Below are 20,335 nucleotides of genomic sequence, written 5' to 3'. Positions count from 1 at the left end.
ATTTCTTTGCCTCAATCTATCGAAAGGGTGAAAGGGTGAAGCTTATTTGCTGCGCTCAAATTTCGCATTAGGAAGTAACGTAATCGTCGGTAATTTTTTTTTTTTAACTTGTACACTACCTTATTAACATGACGAATACGTGTGAAAAATAAAAAAAAAATTCTGTGATAGCGCATGTTGCTCGATTTCTTTGCCTCAATCTATCGAAAGGGTGAAAGGGTGAAGCTTATTTGCTGCGCTCAAATTTCGCATTAGGAAGTAACGTAATCGTCGGTAATTTTTTTTTTTTAACTTGTACACTACCTTATTAACATGACAAATGGTACTCAGTTTAATCAGCCCCCTCTCCCCACTTTTTCTCTCTCTCCATGTGCACTGATCAGTCGGAACAAGTAGACAAGCATTCAAACATGAAAAAGAATTTATTCGTAAAAGAAAAAACAAAAAAAAACAGCACCAGCATGCCTTAACTATGACAGAAAGTGAAATATAAATAAAAGCTAATCGCGATTTCATTTACTGAAAGTCTGCATGGCAGAAAAATTCTGTAACACAATCTTTCCATACTTAGCCAGCAGTTCTTATTTTTGGTACTTGGTACTTAACTGGTACACAGCTGATCAGTGCTTGTCGGGCGCTAAATGAACAAAGTAATAGACATTTACACTCTATAGTAGCAAGCACAGTTGCTAAAACAAAGAAGTTGCAATACAAGGCAGTTTGACGCATGCTGCATATTGAAGTCCATGAAAGCAACACTGCTGTCTCAGCCGTAGGAAACGAAAGACAAAAGAGAAGGACTGAGTACAGAAGACGACAGACGTCCTGGAAAAAACTCTTTACCGCACACACATAAACTCTCTCCTTTGAATGAATCCTCAAGCAATTTGCGCACTAACAGTAACACGTCAAACTCCTCTCTTTCACTTCAACAAACAATGCCATCACATCTTCAAGCGCACACACAATTGATTGTTCCCTTTCTCACTTGCCTATCTACATTCGCTTCGTAAAAATGACTCCTCCATTCCTCATGCACTCACTCCCTCACAATGTTTTGGTCTAGTCTATAGAGTTCACAAAAACTAGAAACGTACCATCATTTGATGCATCGCCACTCAAAAACACGAAAGCCCCCACGGCAACTCGGTGCTACGGCAAGTAGGCACACAAAGTTGTAAAGTTGGTTCTGGAGGCTGCCCTCACTTATCACCCATCATTGCTCTGAACACATATGATCATCACAAAAATGCTGGTGCAAGAACTTGTGCTATGGCTTTTTCTTTCTGTGAGCAACTGCTTGTATACACTTTGGTCACTGAGCTCTCTGGCTGTAATGAAATGACAAGGCTGGTCTTGGTGCCAGAGTAACGACTGCTGTCCGTTGTTGGTGACGTGCTCCCTTTTGTACACCTGTAATGACGATTGAGCTAGCGCCTCAAAAATTCGTTGCCACCAAACTCAACATTCGAGGCTTCCTCACACTGATGGAAATTTTCTCTCTCTGAAATGAGTGATAAACTAATTTCATTAATTTTACTTCTGCAATGAGAACTTGGTCTTGCCAAAGCATCAAGCCAAACCAGTCAGTACTAGTTTATGGAGTCAGCGAAAGCTGGCATAGTGCAAAAACATGCTGAGTCTGCATGTAAAGCAGTTCAATCTTTTTCGGCCTGAAAGCATTCAGATGATCTGCAAAATGACCATTTCTCCATCATTGCACCTCTATTCTGCTGCAGCCTGAATATGACAACTCGTAACGAATTCCAATCGGCAATCTGAAGCACATTCTTTATTTTTTTCTGCTCACAAACCAAAAAGCATGTTTCACCTGATTTGGATTCAGTTTTTGTGTTCCATTTGTCAAGTTGGGGAAACCTGCTCTGTTTCAGATCACTGTTCTTTGACACTTCCTGGCATGCACTGATTTCATGCCTCTTGCGGGTTCAGAGCGGTTCTCCAAGTCACCGATTGGTATTCGTTATAAGCTGCATGTGGTTCTACAATGACATGGCAGCTAGTGGCACAGAAGAATGCAGTTCTGAAGAAAATGGGATGCACGTATGAAGGAATCGACAAGAAACAGGCCGAGCAATGGTCACAATGACGCCTCTAGTTCATCTCGCCTTTTTCCAAACAAAAACGAGGAATGAGAACAGGTTTCAAGGCTTACTCCTCATTGGCTGGCATGCCCAGACTTTGCTGTAGAAGTCAAACTGTTTGCATTCAGAATTTCCTAGCTAAAATGTGCGTACTTTAGTTTGGCAAGAATTAATTAACACTGTCCGGCTTTGCTTTAGCAGCTAATTTTTGGCTGGAAGCTGCACCGAATGCCAAACAGCTTAATCCTGCAACCACTTCAAACTTTAAAAGGTGGGTGCAAAGGGAGTAATTTCACGAGCCTCTAAAATTATGCCAGACAAAACGTGATGACAACATCCACCAATTAGATTGGTAAAAAGCTGCGAACTTCTCCAAAGACCAACACTGCAAGTCACCATGTTTGCTATTACACTCAATACTGATAATTTCTCAAGCATAATTGGCAGCAGAGTTCCGCACAAGGCTTGGCTCAATTCGTACACAATAAATTGCGCTCACTAGTTTTCCATGTTATGCTGAAGTGCAACCATTTACTGCTAAAAATTTTTCCTTAAAAATGAACATTTGTTAATGGACAAATGTATCGAAAAAAATTGTGAACCAGTATTCGAACCAGTATGACCACAGCTCTGAAAGCAATAAAATTTTAGCACCCTCATGACAGAGTAACTAGAGTCGCACAAAGAAAGCCCATATTGAACGGTACTCCTATTAAATTTACGGCATAATGAGCAAGCTGCAGCAAATACCATTATGGTAAAAAAAAAAATTTTAGCAGGATAATAATTATCATCTGGGAACTGAAAACTACTTCAATATGTGCACATGCTTGTTTCAAACCAGAAGTTACAGAATGAAGCCTGCCTCTAGGAGATGCTCTCACATGCAGACATGGTTGCAGAGCCTTCTGTATCAATATATGCTATCGGTCATGATTGCCATGAATTTTATCAGTTAAATCTGGTCTTTCAAAGCACCTTTCGCGTTCCTCGGTGTGCCACAATGAGCAGCACCAGCAATATAGCTTGCATTCCACCAGAATCGCAAACCAATTGTGTGCGTGGAATCAAAGCCAAAACAAGTTCTAGTGAAACCGGTATGCGCAATGAATGCATGAAAAGCAGACATGCACAAAGCAGCTAGTTTGTAACAATTGACACAGCATCCATGTGTGGTGCCTCTTGAAAAATCTGTATCGATTCTTTCTTGCCAAAAGGGTCTCATTCCTGTTTTTCTTAACAGCACTGTCTACTCTCTTTTTGAAAAAGTCCTGATGCGCGGAAATCTATTTATTCTGCACACTTAGAAGGCTTCATGTTTTTCTACGTGCTCCGTGCAGCGTTAAGCACCCCATGCTCAGAGCTACTATCAAAGCTAAATTTTGCGGGGTTCGCAACTTTTGTAGCCAGCTGTTGAGCCTGTACTTGCATGCTCGGCTCAAGAAACGCAACTCAGTTCCAGGATGTGGACTTTAGTCCGGTGCCTCACAAACCCACAAACTTAATTATGGCGCTAACAGTGCTTCTCAGCAAAGTGCTCAGAACACATATGTGCACAATGCAATGAGCAGCAGCCAGAAAATTGCATTGATTTGAGGCTAGAGCATAATGAGCGTGTACACTTTCTACAGGTCATGATGACAGTCAAAACTTTTCATTCACTGATGAAGTACTGCAATTAGTTGCTTCTGGAGCTCTTTCTTTCTCACTGAATGATGCGCTAGAAACAGGAAGTGGGTGGCATTGCCACTTTCCCGCACACCTGGATCGGTTTGCACTCAGGACAATCACACCATCCAACAACAACACAGCTTCGGCAATGTTCGTGGTGAACACATACACACACATGCTTTTCATAAGGCAAGCTTCCCCTCTGTACAGTACACCCTGTTCCAATGACGTAGTGGCAGGAAGGATGCGCCACCTGGTGGCAACACGCCTTCCCTTTCCCAGCTAGCCGCAGCTAGCGCGAACCGCATAGCAGTATCAATGGCATTCTGCTCACAAGCACTCTACCGCCACACGCGATCTCTTGCTGGTGACGACATTTCACTCAGAACAAGAAAACACAGTTATCACAGCTTCAAGACTTTCTTCCTGTAGTAGATCAACCTTTCTCCGCTGTTTAACCATTCAGGAAGATTTGAGAACCAAAGGCTTTTTTTTTTTAACATTTTTTTAACCTTTCTTTTCTTTTCTGGTTTCAAACAGCTATGTACAAGACATAAAAACACATGATGCCGCTTCTATCACGACCAAAACGCCAACCAGGAACTGCTTCCAGAGTTGTACGGATCGTTGGCGTTGGTTTCGCTCGGCGTGCACAAACTAGCACAAGACGGACAGCACAGCAATGTTGATGACATGACCAGGAAAAGTGACGCAGAGACCACTTTGATCACTGGCAACTTGGATGCTCCTTTCAGGCTGAAAGTACTAGGAACCTTCCCTGCTCGGAGTGATGAATAGTACACAACCAAATCAGAAGAGCCGGCGTACAAACACGTCAACAGTCAGTATGCACGCGTGCGCTACCTGCTGACAGAGAGATTCCTAGACTGAAACAAGCTTCTAGCCACAAGCATGCAAACTACAACCCAGGTGAATTGCACAGCAGAGTAGTATAAATAGGCAAGTGAAAAGAAACAACACGCACAGGTGACTGACCACCTGCACGACATTTCTCTCGGGGGTATACTTGGTTAATTAATGGTGAGCATATCTATTTCTTGAGTCCGCCTGCTCCATGGTGTATCAACAATATCAATGATTTCCTGAGTTGTGAAAGAAAGCTTCAACTGCACCGCACATTACAGATAACTTATCTGCAGAGAGCCATAAAAGTAGCCCATAGCATTCTATCCTCACGCTCTAATAATGTTTCGCGACGAAACCTGCGCCTTTGAGAAGTGAAAAAAGGTTGGTTGGTTGGTTTGTGGGGTTTAACGTCCCAAAGCGACTTAGGCTATGAGAGACGCAGAAGTGAAAAAAGATTGAAGTTTGTACATGCAGATCAGTGGGAGATTCCCCACTAAATTAGTAACTAAATATATAAACTGATTCTTTCTTCCCTTTGCATTTAACTCGGCTACTAATAAACCTGCCCAGCCGGAAAAGTTCATTGGTTCCAATTGGAATTTTTCCAATTTGTACCAGTTAGGTTTTCGGACACCACTTTGCAGAGAGGCGTATGCAACACTGGCCATTACCATATACATAATATGTGCTTACATTTTATATTTATATGCATATAAATGTATATACATCTATGCTGAATTCGGGTAAAAATGAATACCTAGTCACTGAAGCTTTTCCCTGTTCAGGCATGGTAGCACACTGACTTCCTGAATTATCTTCTGCTGTCCCCCGACTGATGAAATCAAATTTCAGATAACACTGTTTTTGTAATACGCCTATCTTGCACTGTTATTATGCCCAGTCTAATGCACAGGAGTCAATCATCTGGCTTTGACAATAGTCATAGCTCCTGAAGGCAAAAGTAGAAGAAAATTGGCTTTTTGTAAAATGACAGAGGTGTCTTTCTTTTTCCTCCCAGATTTTTCAGCGTGCAATGCACATGTGTTTGAAATGTTTGGCTCGAAGTGATGTCCCACAAAATGTAAGCATGGAAGGTGCCAACAATAGTGAGCAAAACAGCAATTCAGCAACAGAACCATCTAGATGACCAGTAGTATTTGCACATTCAACCCATTTACCTGTTTTGCATGCTGCTTCAACGTCAAAAAAAAAAACATGAGGGTGGGGGGAGGGCGGGGGGGGGGGAATTGGGCTGCTGTGACGATGACGGTGAAATGAAATTAGCATGGTAAGAACTACATATTTGGCAAATGACACACAACTCTTCTGCACTGCTGTCTACGAATCTGCCAAAGCCGATGCCACAGCAGCAGGCCCATTATGCCTTTACAAAAAAGAAACATGCAGTTCTCGATGATGAACCTCTGGACAAAGCAAGAATTCATAGCCAAAAAATAACTTTGCATCTTCATGGCAAGGCAATAGCTTTAAAAAAAATTAGCAACATCAATGGCGTATTGCCCATGCCTTGATAACTTGTACGAGACTGACATGTCTGCAAACAGCCTTGCGTTCACCAACTGTGCTAGCAATTGGGAGTTATCCTTGACCAAATGTGAATGAGAATCCAGCACTAACCACTGACAACTCAAAAGCAGGCTGACACATTCAGCTGCCTTAACTTAAGCTGAAAACTGAACGACTGAGATGAGAGTTAGGCTCACTGAAAATATGGCAGTGCCTTATATAAGCTGACGGCTTTTTTTTTTTTTTTTTTTAAAGACCGAACTCTCATGTGCCACAGTGAAGGAAAAAAGGGTGTCCTACATTTTAAGCGTGAATTTCATGGATGCGAAGCTGTTCTCAAGCCCACTCACTGCAATAGGTAGAGTCTCAGGCTATAGCATTCACATCTGGCACATCTCGAGTGCTAACCCCAAAGCTTCGAATATAGGAATAAGATGTGAGCATCATGAAAGGCTGCTTCTCGCCCCTCCTCACCAACCCTGCTTGCAAAATCAGCCTGAGGCAGGAAACAGCGAGTTTCAGACAAAGCCATGCAGCTATTGCATCACATTCATGCTATGGTTGCAATGCCTTATTCTCATCAATTACTACGAAACAAAACTTGCAAGTGCCTGTCAAAAAGGCATCATGGTATGAGAAAGCCAGTTATATCTGCAATGGTCAGCAAGAGGAAGATAAATGAAAGCCAAGTTACTTTGCTCTTTACGCAACCTGTTTGAGTACCAAAGCAGCTGACAGAAAGAGAAATGGGGAAAATGATAATACTCTGCATGTTAGGTGGTAAGAATTTTGTTGCCAGTTGCGCAGTCACCATCAATAACCCCACATAGCTTGGTGCCAGTTGGTCACACAAGGCGTTTGAACAGATGAAATGAACAATGGTGGATGCTGGCGGTCAGGCTTCCCTAGTGCCAGCATGTTGCTGCTGCAGGGCTTGCTGCTCGCTGGCTGTCAACAGCAGCGATGGTGGGTGGTCCTTGGGCTGCAGGTACGTCCGCAGAGGCAGCGTGGTGGGTCTGGGGAGCCTGCCCTCCTCCTCGCTGTCTCTGCAATTGTCGTTGATGTCCTTGCTCTGCAGGAGCGGAGACGTCTCAGCGTCTGCAGACACAGGCCTGACCCGGCAGCCCCCATCCACCATCTGCACCTCTGTGTTGACCGGCAGCTTCTCCACCCAGATGGCAGTACTGGCTGCCTCGGCACCAGTACTGCTTTGGTCTCGGTTCATCACCACTGGTGCCGCGCTCTCCCATGGACGCCGGCCAAACAGTCCCCGTAAAACACGCCGTCGCGGTCTGTCAGCGGTGGCATTGTTAGGCGGAGTCTTGTTGTTGCTCTTCCGGAACATGTTTCCGAAGGCATGGTTCTTTTCTGGGGGCTTCTTGGCAGTGGCTGGCAGTTTGTGTCCATTACCTGCATCAACATGATATGACACATGGTCATCTTCTGAGAAGGACTCACATAAAAATGCAGGCAAACAGAGCACCACTCCGAGTTGCAATTTGCTCGACCAGTTAGTTTGACCCTTTAACCATCAATTTACCTGCCAGAAGGCATAACAAAATCGCCAATTTTTTTCTAGGACGTCAATTTCTTAAACTTGATTCTGAAAAATTGCATATATTGCTCGTGGTTTGAATTAGAATAAAAAAAATTAAGAAAAGAAAAAGCTGGTGTTGAGGGCAGCTTTCCCTCAATGCATTCCATAGTAATAAATAACAGCATACTGACATTTAAAGAACTTGCTTCATGCAATACAATGTAATACATTAAGAACTGTACAGACGCTGCTTTGCCCTGACACAAACAAAGGAAAATTGCGGTAGCGCCGATAGTGGGTTTTGGATATCCGCACGCTGCCACACATGTGCACAGCTCAGCGCGTTACCATTGCTGCCAAAGCAGTCATCGACACATGAGGAATATTCAGCTTGAAAACGAAGTCAGAGCCACTGTTGGACACTAATAATTGAGATTGTCTTTTTCTCAGAACATCGCTGCCACCAACATCACTCCTGTGGTGCCATTATGAAATGAGCGTTTACATTCTTAAAAAGACATAAAGGGACTAAATGTGGTCTTTCATGGCCAACTACCGCGCTCTCGAGTTGAAAATTGCAGCCAATAAAAATGACAGCCAATACTCGTCTTTGACTGTGGAGGCGTAGAACTTCTTGTTCAAAGAACTTTGTTCAACAACTTTGTCCAGAAAAGCAACCCAACTGCTTTATAGACAGAAGGTTCAGCCATGATGATGTGCCTGTGGTCAAGTCTACCTGGTAGGTTTGGCTGCTTGGGTATGACAGTAGAGACGTGCACAGCATTCTGCACATAAGGGATGGGGTGACAGGTGCGCGTGGATCCCCCCAGCAGGTCTCCAAGAGCAAGCGCCACACTGTTGTCTTCGGCCGAAGCAGCGATGGGCGTGGTGGACATCTCATTGAGGCGCGTGTAAGGGGGCAGCCCTTTACCGTGCCCAACTGTGTCTTGCTCGAGCAGCGTGTTTCCGCTGATGGCCACCTGTGAAAGATAGGCGGGCATACGATCAGAGTTTTTACAGCAACACAGTGCAGCTTAGGCCTCACAATAACAAAATTCAACGAGATTCAAATGTGAACCAAGAGTATATAACATGAATCAAAATAGGCAGCTGATAAACTAATTGCCACAAATTCACTCCTATTGCAAGGCAAAAAGCGGAAGTGACAAAAAATAAACAAGATAACCATTTAACTGCCTTTCATAAAGACAAGTAGTGTACCATCAAAAAAGTGAAAGAACAAAGCTGCTGCACTCTTTTAGTGCTGCTAAAGAAAAAAAACAAAACACGTAAATGAATACCTCAGATCCTCTCAAAGTGAGAAGTGACTATATTTCAGAGGAAACGATTAGCTAAGCCTAAAAGGTTATGCATATATACCTCCTCTGTGGGCTCCATCATGAGGTTTCGCTCGAGGCATGGGTTCCTGCCCTGGTGTGGTTGCAAGGGCATGCTGGGCAGGTGAACCACATTGTTCGTGATGCTGTTTTTGGGCTGACCACCACCACCGTCCGAGGAGAGGCTGGGCGAGAGGAGCGTCTCGGTTGTGTTCTCGCTTTGCTCCGCGTCCCTCTGTGTCGCTGCCAGTCCGGCCAGGCCTCCACTGCCTCCCAGCAAACACAGGGGACGCGGCTGCTGGGGCCAGGTGGCATTGATGGTCGGACTCACCCCCGCAACGCTGAGACCCGCTGCAAGCACATCGCCCGCACGGGGTCTTAAACAGCAGCTCCGTAACAGCACAAGACGACAACAGCCAGACAGTTAACACAAAAACAAAGACCCCATTCACCAGAAAATCTGGCGTCAGCATTGTCAGAGCCCTTCAATACTCCTAATGGAAATGAAACTCCTGTCGAAGTTTGGTTCGCTGACAAAAGTGGCTGCGACAGGTGTCACTGCCAATTGGGGGCCGCAAGCGGCCAGCCATCCCGGCGGCGTACGGTGTGCTTGCACCCGAAATTTTTGCTTTCCCATTCCTGCTGTTTGTCCTGTTTTTATTACTTTGAATGCAATTGAAGCTGAGGTACTGAATTCGCTGCACATGTGTAATCGTAGTACAGTTTAAGCTTATGTGAAGAAGGGGCTGCCAGCAGAGTCAGATTTTCTAGCTCCTGCCGGGAGATCTGTTATGTGGCACAATGAAACATTGCCAAAGGGTGTGGTGTGTTCATTAACCTACAACATATGATTGACCGTAGAGCACGTCATGGCAAGGCAAAGGGCATGTTAGCAGACAGAACTCAAAGGATTCATATTGCGCTTGTTGCTCGCCTGGCTTGCTCAAGTGGTCATCCGACATCAACAGATGTTTCACAGTAAGTCACTTCACCTTGCTGCACGCTGACAACTAGATGACACAGGATGCTACTGGATGGTTGATAAATAAGCGTTTGAGACTGTAGCGTGCGGACGTGCAAAAATGCTGCAATCGTTGCTGTGGCATTCAGGCACAGAAAAGAACAGTAAATTCTTGCTAGTGAAACTTACACAGCAGAGAACATTTTCACTTGTTCTTTTGAGTTCATTATTGTAAATTTTAGCGCGCATAGGTTTACCATTTTGACGGCATGGTTCCATGATCTGTAAGTCGAAAATGCTATGACACGGTGTCGCTAAATTCTCCGACTCCAATCAAATAAGAACGTTAAGAATTTCGACACGCTTAGATACACATTACAGCTTTGTACCGAAGTGTTTACTACAGCAATGTAAATTATTTTCCCCAACTTAGCCACCTCTGTCATCGACGGTGCACATGCGCAAAATAAAAAAGCGGGCTCCTTACACAGAATGAACAATGTATTGACATATTCTGACGTAGTTCGGAAGTGAGGAAAATAGCAAACGGTTTTCCAAAGAAACACTTTATTGAGTTGACAAGCGACAGCAAAGAAACGCACACTCGGCAGCGCCAATAGCAAGAAAGTACTTGGTGCTCAAGAAAGTGCGGGTAAACGACGGCAATAACTATGCTTCTCTCACGGTATTTAGATGCCCTTTATCTAATAGCGACGTGCACGCGGTTTTATGTCTTAAAGCGACTCAGGCTATGAGAGGCGCCGTAGTGGTGGACTCCGGCAATTTCTACCCTAGCTTACACTGACATCGCACGCAGCACACCGCCTTGCTTTTCGCTCCAACAAAATGCAGCCGCCACAGCTGATATTCGCTTACGCGTCCCAAGGCACAGCAGTCCAGTGTCATTACCACTGCACCACCGCGATGGGGCAGAAGTTGTAAAAACAAAAAATGATAAGAAGTACAGTTGTAAAGTAAGCAAGTAAAGTAAAAGTAAATTTGTAGAGATCAGAAGAGCTACAAAGTACAGATTGAGCTCATAAAGAAAATAAGGCACAAAACTCTCAATGCTTTCACATTTCCACATGAAAGGAGACACCCCTGCAAATCTTTTGCCGAGTAGTCGACATAACCGGCTGCTGTATGTAATATCTCGTCAATATTACCGTATTTACATCCGCTTCACTGTTCCTCTGTGCTGTGTTATGCAATTTATATTTCCTCCGGCTCCTTTCTGCAGTGCACTTGGGCTCTGAGCTTACGAGAACAGAGTTTTGTCACCGTTAAATACCGTGGCAGCCCTTCGAACATTTCCGGAAATGTTACAAGCATCAGTTGTGGGAGAATTTTAACGACACAAGTTTCCCATTCACTTCGAATTTATCGCACCACGAGATGCCCATGTTGCCTAAATATTTCCCACTAACACACACGTTTGGAGAGTCAAATCAGAGATCACAAACTTCTTTTTTGGCGGATGGCGTGCATCCACGTCTGTCGCAGTTCAATACCATACATGAAAAAAGGGAGCGACACTTTTCCGTCATTGCTCCCAGAGCGGTAGCACCCGTCCATCACGCAACAAGCTGACAGTATCGTTCGCAGAATGCAATGGCTTCGCGAAAACAAGCACATTTGCACATTTTGACTAAGTGCCAATAAAACCGCCGCGAAGCGAAAACCCTACAAAACCCTACAAAACCCCACAACACATCACGTTTCACACAGACGGCCACCCACTACGCCGTCCGCAAAAACATGCTCCTCAATTGACGCCAGCTCCACAGTGCGGCTGCTCTGGACAGCTTACCAAGCTCTCCCATAGAGCGACGGAGAAGTTTCATGAATATAAAATGGCATTGAAGGACTATGGCATTGTGGACACTCATGGGCAGGTGGTAGTTGGCAAATGACATGGCCAGGCATTGACTTGTCATTGGGTTGTGAGATGTCACACAACCACATGACATGACTAAGTTGCTAGGAGCAGCTGCCTGTCCTACGAGTGGCAAGTTGAGATTGAAATCGAAACCTGGGATCCTTGGATCCCAAGTCAGACACACTAGTCCTAAGCCATGCAGGCATGCTCGAATTAGTTGTTTAAGCGAGCTTTATATCGGCTGGTCTTTCCACATAATGAGGCAGCTTTTGAATGTTTGCTAATAAGTATGCGTGAGGTAATAGAGACACAGATTAATAGATTAGTGGTTGAGCAAGTTGCAAATCACATGTATGCGAACGAGAATCTGCCAGGAGAGCTTCAGATAGGAGTTACTGATGCTATCGCACCTACGAAGCTAGTGTGTTCCCAAAATATTTTGCCATAGATATTTTGTACAATGAGCGTCAAATGAAATGTGAAATGAACACAAAATTCTAAGTTACAGCAAAGTCTCGGTAAGAAGAATCCAGTTGATAAGAATTTCGGGATGATACGAATTCGCAAAATTCCCTAGCCGGAGTGCATTGTGTACAATGTTAAAAATTTAGGATGTTCCGAACACTCTCCCGCGCCACTATGGATGATGCGAATGCACAAACTGGACAACCTGGGCACTACACACTGCTCGCATATTGACTCCGCGATTGCCAGCCACGTTGTATGTATGCGCATCATGAGCAGTTTACGGTGACGCGTAACCCGCATCTCGCCAACGTCGCGACTGTCTGCCGAGCTCACGCTGTGAAGAGTTTTTAGCGGTGCATGGCCCACAAACCGTAGACGTCGCAACGGCAGCTGTTGGCGGTGGTGGGCGCGCACGAACCACACATCGCTGGCTTCGCAATCCGCGAGCAGTTTGTGGCACCGCGCGGCCCGCATGTCGCCATCTCCTGTCGTGTTGTAAGTGCCACGAGAAGTATGTGGAGGTGGGTGGACCGCACATCACCGGCATTGCGATCGCTTCCCACATTACGAAAAGTCTGCAGCGGCACGCGGTCGTAAGTAGTAGTCGGTGGCTAATGCGGCGCACACGGACTGCTCATCGTGGACTTCGCAACCGCTAGTCGTGCTGCGCGCATCTCGAACGGTCAGTCTGTGGCTCTATGCAGCCGTCACGTCGCCATCTCTTGTCATGCTTTACGCGCCACGAGAAGTCCGTGGAGACACGCGGCCCACACGTCACCGACGTCGCGATCACCTGTTGCGCTGTGCGCACCGCAAGTGGCGAGCTGTGACCACGCGACCGAGAAAAACCTTCTTGGCTGTAACAGGTCTCCGCAACTGCCTTTCCCATGCTTCTGCATACTTATTTCTTTTTTAGTTTCCATGATACGAATGCTTGGATGATATGAATTTTGTTGCGACCCCATGAAATTTGTATCACCGAGGTTCTACTGTAGTTACTGGAGAACTATAAGCACAGGTCATTAACACTTCCACACAATCATCTTTGCATTATCAAAGCAAAAAGCAAGTTTACTAGCATTCGATCACCCTCCAGTAAACTTCTGGCATTGCTGCTCTTATGTCAAATGACTCATCAGCATTTCATTCAATGCAGGCAGTACTTCCAAATGTCATGATAAAAAATACCAAAGCTCCCTCATTTTTCTTACACATACATATTCAGTGACATCCTTTCCAAAGTCTTTCTCGCTCTAAATCCCATCCTCATGAGTGGCACACTGGAAGTTTTAAAAAATTCCAGAAAGATTTAAACATGGTAAAAAAAAAAAACACAAAAAAAAACAGCACATTACTGATGTGTGAACCACTGCATGACTTCCAAGGTTGGCTGCCAAAATTACCTTTGTGCCTCTCCCATAAAACAGGCAGTTCAGTGAGGCGCTCCTCCACACAAACTGCAGTCAGCCGAGCTTCAGCATCGTGGTCCCAGCAGTCTTCTATCGTTTCCTTCAGAGCACGCACAGCCTGCACATTCATGACAATGCTGCATAAACTTCACGAACCAAGCAATTACTTGTTGAGACCACAATTTTTCACAGTACCACTCAGCAAAAAATAATAATAATAATAAATAAAGATTTGGTAAGCTACGCTGAGATCTGGCCCAGCTTATCAGTTAAATCGCAGCGAGAGCTGTTGCTTATGCTTTAGCTACATAGTGAATCTATAATAAACAAGCAATTACTTACCAGCATCCATCAAAGCACAGTGATATGTCAACAAAGGAATGCTGAACAGATTTCGCAGGAGCTTCGTTGTTAAAGAAAAATTTGTCTGGTCTGGGGCTGCACTTAGGTGGATGCGAGTAATTTCTCCCTTATTATAAATCTATTCCACCTTGGAGGATTCCCCAGTGCATCGCACCAACATGTATATAGTAGTACATCTATATATAGTTTTGTTATATTCCAGCCAAATAGACTATCCTCAGATCCCTTGTTCAAACTTGTTCGTCACTGCTTGGCAAGTGCTTCTCCTTCTTCCCATTGCATTGGCAACATTCATTTCGTTATTTTTTTTTAGCACGAAATTCATTTGTTCACATTTTCGGACACTTGGTGACAGCAGGGTCAGCATTAGAGGCCAGTACGGCTGAAAAAGTCTCAAGCGGCAGCTTACTCCACTCCTTTGTGACATGACGCCATACAAGCTGCCTCCGACGGTGAGGCCAGAGCAGCTGGCGGTGACATCAGCGGAACCATTGCTCTGCCAGACCCCTAATACTCCATAATATATACAGCTCCCACATTAAAAAAAAGAAAAAGATAATATTAATAACCTAGCAAGAAAGGAAAGTAATAATTTTCCTCTGGAATTCATGCGGTGTTCCCCCTTCCAAGTGGTAAAATGGCATAGATATTGATTGCATATAAGGAGCTATAAAGAACATCAAAAGGCAAAATTAAAGTAACCATGTGTACCATGATGTGGTCTACTGTAGGCAACATAATGGCATATGGCACGGTAAAGAAAAATTGCTGTCAGTAGGGACCAGCAAGCAGTAAACGGTGATGGGATACACAAAAGTCATAGTGGCAGCATAAACAGCGTTACGGTAACAAAACTTAAGGGATAGTGTTTTGATGGTAATGAGGTTGGTCTGCACTGTCTCTTCAAGAATAATGTTGAAAGCAGATGCCTGCATAGTACGTGCCTTCAGCAAATGGGCTCATAACCCCTCTCTTGCTCATAACCCCTCTTTCTTTTCCCCCTTTTCAGTAAGCAAGTGGATACTCTGCCAAGTGACCAAAGAGAACAGAACAAAGTCTCAGTTACAGACATAGATGTTTACCAGTGGAGCCTACAATTTTTCCTCAACATATATGGTGAGGCTGGCGAGGCTCCTTAAAACTATTTAAAAACCGACATTTTCATTAATTATTTTTAAACAGCTACATTTCCATGCAAAATGGCCATGCCTTCTGTGACGTTAGCATACGGCAAAGAATCTCAAGTTAGTGATCCAGCCCTCCACTAACCCTCCACATAAGGTAAAGAACCTCAAGTTAGTTGATTCAGTCCTCCACTAACTCTCCACATACCGCACCATAGATGCCAAGAAGCACACATGTTCTTACATGACACAAAGCTATGCTCACCGGATTGCTGTCTTTCCAGATGTCGGGAAAGAGGGGTCGTGCCTTGTGCCTGGCGACGAGTACCTGCATCTGGTCTGTGCTTGGGTGCATCCCAACCTCAGCCTCAAATGGCATCTTGTAGTCGGGAACACTCATCCCTGTAGCAGCAAGTAGGGAGCAAAGATTGACAAACTGGAACTACACCGCATTTGTGCTCAACTTTGAAAAGTACATTTGTGTCGGATCACTTGAAGCAGTTGAAGCCACTGCTGATATACTCGTGCAAGTTTATAGTGCTAGGTTTGGGAATTCACAATGGCCGGGAAGGAAGCTTAACATGTGCATGCATAAAAAGCGGCCACAAGTAGCTTGGTTACCTTGATAGAGGTCGGAGCAGCGGGTGGCTATTTCCCACAAAACCAGACCAAGTGCGTAGACATCCACTTGCTTGAGTGACGATTCACAGTCTCGCAGGTTGACAGCACCTTCAAGCACCTCCGGCGCCATGTACCTCAACGTTCCAACCTTGACAAAGCAGTTGTAAGTAGGGTCAAGGTGCAGTACATAGCGCACACTCTGACTTATCTTTTTTCTTTAATTTGATTGTGGCAGCTACTCAACTTTTTTACCTTTAATACCCTTGGATATGCTTTAATAAATTGTATCGCACTGTTTCAGCATGCTACTTCCAAATTATTTGCAACAAAATAAACATGCATCATCACAAGAGATGTTGTCAGCTTCAACATCTTTTGCTCGGCATCATTTGCAATGCTAAGAGACACGAGGTAATACGTCTCCTTTTGGACTTCTTAGAAGATGCAGGCCTCCTGAGGTAGTGGTGGCCGTGGTTCTTTTCTTTTCTCTTTAGACTGCACCATACACAAAGCAATTGCTGACACCAATGAATGTAAAGCTAACCTTGTTTGATCCTCAATGTTAACTAGTATAAAAGTGTTGGGGTACCTGCAAAAATATCCATGTAGCAGCCAGAGGAGTAATCTGCAGCACATATTACTTCAAAGCAGCGCGAATTTTTTACGTATATTTCAAAATTCAAAACAGATATAAAAAGGCTGATGGAACATATTAAGGTATGTATATACATATATATATAATTTTTTATTTATATTTTTAATTATAAATAACTAAATAGCATGGTGTGCACTAATGAACACGGGTCACAATGAAAGCTCCGTCATTCTTCTGAGTAATTTTCATGGCACAGCGCAGCTCAGTACTTGAAGATCTTCAAGGTAAAAAGGTGGGGGAGGTGAAGGGAAAGAATTATATCCACTGTGGAACATTTCAACATGCAAGCCTAATTAGCGCACCTTTTCTGAAACTCTGAAATAACACTACACCTTCCCAAATCGCTGTTTACCTCTCTACAGAACAAGGAATTGTCTATTCTTTTTTTTCCACTTCTACTACTTCCACTTCTACTACTTCCACTTCTACTACTTCTACTTCTACTACTTCTACTACTACTTCTACTACTACTTCTACTACTACTTCTACTACTTCTACTTCTACTACTTCTACTGCTACTACTTCTACTGCTACTACTCCTACTGCTACTACTACTACTATTACTACTACTACTGCTACTGCTACTACTACTGCTTTTACTACTGCTCAGCATCAATACATAAGCAGGGATGCCACCATCATTGCAGTTCAATAGAATACTGCTCCTAAGCAGCAGCTGTAAGCACTTACATCAGCCAGGGAGTTGGTCTCGGCATGCTGCTCTTCACCATTCTGGATGTACTTTGAGCCAGAGATTCGGATGGCAAAGCCAAAATCGCACAGCATACAGCTGCCATCATCCTTAACCAAGATGTTTTGCGAAGTGAGATCACGATGGGCTATGCAGGGCTTGTTAGGTGCTGAAAGACAACGTAAAAAGAAATTAACAAAAAAAAAAACATTAAAGTAATGCATTCTTCATTTGACATTGCCACCCAGCTGCCATATCACTTAAGGCATCATGTTTTTTAACATTTAAAGGGACAGTCTACTGCCGGAGACGAGTACGGCAGCGCTGCTATAAGCAAAAACAGTTGTTGGTATCTGATAGATTTCACCGGGCTTATTTAATTTATTTATTCATTTCATTTTACTTGAAGCTATTTTGGTACTCTCAATTATAGTTTTAACACAATTTGTGTCTTAGCTAATGACACGTTATGCACGCGACTCAAGCGGCGCGGCAGTCATTGTGTTCAGAGGGCTGCATAGAGTTACTATACTAACTGTATGTTGCATCCACAATGTAAGTGTTTGCAGATGCAGACTACCATTGACAAAATGAGACTACCATATGGGAAAATTAAGATTTAAATGGTTCTGTCGGGTTTCCCGACTCCACGGCAAGTATATTCATTAAACGGGCTGGAGCATTCCATAGAAGTGAGAAAAAAATTGTTAGAAAGACCAGTACACTGTCCCTTTAAGCTAAGAAGTCAAGTGGATAGCTCAGAGACGTTTGCACAGGTCCACCTACGTGAATGAACAGTTAAGCAAGAAGGAGTAAGCAGAGGAAACTGGACGCTGGGACATAGAACACCAGGAGATTAGAAATGGGAAACTTGAAATTTAACCACAGTATGCGCTTCATGCCGTGGACTAAAGAAAAACTAGCTATTCACACATATACATATTTATTTATTCAGTATCAATATGCAAAGTTTAACAAAGAAAGCCATAGCCAGAGCTTGGTCTTAGAACTGGCTAAAACAGACGCTTGGGCAAGTTGGTAATCCATTGAGGGTAAACAGCGCAATAAAGACGCTCGTTTGTGTACTTCGTTCGTCCTCGTCTTTATTGCGCTGTTTACCCTCATTGGTCTTAGAGCCATTGTACAAAAATATGATTGAGAAAGTGTGGAACACTACACATACAAACACAAAAGTGCTTACCCATGTCACAAAAACATAGTAAATTTAGAAACTGTTCACTGCATTTGCAATACTGCAATAATAAAATCGTATCAATGCAATAATGCAAAAATGATTATCAGCTTCTTAGTAGCTAAACAGCAGTTGTGCCAGAACTCTTTGCGTATCAAAGGATGCAGATCCTAACTAGTGGAGTGACTTGGAGTGACTTCTGGAATGATCAGCATTGCGTGCAGTTTTCTCCTTTTGCATGTGCAACTCTGTGTCGAGCCCTTTAAGCCCTTCATTGGCGATGGACACTTTACACATGGCATACCTTCTGTGTGTAGGAATGCCAGAGCTTTGGTGATGGACTGAGCCATGCGGCACAAGCTGGACCAGTCCACAGTTGTCTTCCGGAGCTGCTCTTGCAAGCAGCCCTTGGGGACGTGAGTCAGGACAAGCAGCCATTCACGTCTCCCATCAGGGAATGTGCGCTCGTCAGCACCTGCGGTGTAAGAACAGAAATTCTTGCTGGCAAAAATCATTCCGAAATGCAGGGCAAGAATACAATGTGAAGAGAAACCCTAGACCTACTAACATAGACCTGCTGTAAATCAAATGCCAGTCCTGTCTACGCACACATATTTACCCTACTTTAATCATGCTGTCCTTATTTTTTTCTATTCTACGTTTTTGCTAGTAATGCCTGCCTTCTGCTGGCGTATCGTTTGCCCCCCACCAGGGTGGCACAGTGGTTAGGGCGCTCGACTACTGTTTCCAAGGACGCGGGATCGAATCCCGGCCTCGGCGGCCGCTTTTCGATGGAGGCGAAAAGTAAGGCGCCCGTGTGCTGTGCGATGTCAGTGCACGTTAAAAAACCCCAGGTGGTCTAAATTTCCGGAGTCCTTCACTACGGCATCTCTCATAGCCTGAGTTGCTTTGGGACGTTAAACCCCACAAATCAATCAATCAATCAATCGTATCGTATCGTATCGTTTGCAGGATGCATCACACAAACATACAGTTTTCAGTAGAAAGAAGGTTAATAAATGCTTATTTTTAAAGTCTATAGCTGAAGAAAAGTGCATCTCACAACACCAAGTTAAATTTCCAGCTTTAATTATGTTTTCTAAACAGCAGCAGTCAGGGTTAAGTGTGCCTTGAGTATAAAAGCACATGAACTCAAATTGCACCAAATATAAATGCACTATTTGCGAGAACATACGGGCTATATTCATGAATAACCATAAATAGCCTGTCCGTTCCAGTTCATAGTGCATGTCACCTCTTTGTGGACGAACACTGACAGATAAATTGCTAAAATTTACTGTATAGGCTCCCTGTGGGAGGCAGAGCAGTTTCACTGCGTTGCTCTCCCAAGCATCCAAGACACGAGGGAAAGCCTTGCATACAGGAGGCATTCATTGTGGAATAGCCAGAACGAATGAAAGCCCGATCCAATCCAGCCTACATTTTGGGGTGGGCGGAACAGGAGAAAAATTTTTCACAAGAAAACCATGCAAAACCCCTTTTTTTTTTAAGCAGAGAAGCCCACAAATGCAACAAATATGCAACAGGACTACCTCCCACAACTGCGCTCTCCAGAAGACTTCTGTAAATCGGCTTCTGCTTAATCCTCTTATATCTGGCTCCTGAACTTTCTTTGCTCGAGCCAAAGTGTATACTGTTGTAGTGAATGATATACCTTGTTAATTATTCAATCATCAACTGCACCAAGACATATCTCAATGAGTTAAGAACAAAATACTCACTACAATGTGAGTTCGGGTGGTACAATCTGTTGTAAAGCCCACAAGGCAAGAGAACTTTCTTTTCAAAAACTGGAGAAGGTTTGTCATAAAATTGCATGTTTTCGATACAAAAATGTCCTTTTGATAAATGTATGCACTTTGACAGAATGAAATGCTGCAAAGCACAAGAAAAGTAAGAAAGCCAATTAA

General features: G+C 43.8%; 1 protein-coding gene across 1 annotated transcript in view; it reads right to left on the bottom strand.

The window, feature by feature from the left end:
• Positions 1 to 403: 403 nt before the first annotated feature.
• The window catches only part of wit (kinase protein wishful thinking), a 122,555-nt gene continuing 102,623 nt past the window's right edge, over positions 404 to 20,335 (bottom strand). Inside the window, exons 6-13 of the mRNA XM_084606705.1 lie at positions 18,709 to 18,879; positions 17,212 to 17,381; positions 15,867 to 16,014; positions 15,511 to 15,647; positions 13,753 to 13,876; positions 9,085 to 9,392; positions 8,441 to 8,684; positions 404 to 7,577 (exon numbers count right to left, since the gene is read on the bottom strand). Coding sequence (XP_084462831.1) covers positions 7,063 to 7,577; positions 8,441 to 8,684; positions 9,085 to 9,392; positions 13,753 to 13,876; positions 15,511 to 15,647; positions 15,867 to 16,014; positions 17,212 to 17,381; positions 18,709 to 18,879 — 1,817 coding nt within the window. The 3' untranslated portion in view covers positions 404 to 7,062. The remainder of the gene's footprint in view (positions 7,578 to 8,440; positions 8,685 to 9,084; positions 9,393 to 13,752; positions 13,877 to 15,510; positions 15,648 to 15,866; positions 16,015 to 17,211; positions 17,382 to 18,708; positions 18,880 to 20,335) is intronic.

Source organism: Amblyomma maculatum, chromosome 6 (assembly GCF_055883805.1).
Source record: "Amblyomma maculatum isolate TAMU_Amacu chromosome 6, ASM5588380v1, whole genome shotgun sequence".
NCBI lineage: Eukaryota > Metazoa > Arthropoda > Arachnida > Ixodida > Ixodidae > Amblyomma > Amblyomma maculatum.
The sequence above is the reverse complement of the archived record's forward strand: the minus strand, read 5'-3'. Positions and strand labels throughout refer to the sequence as shown.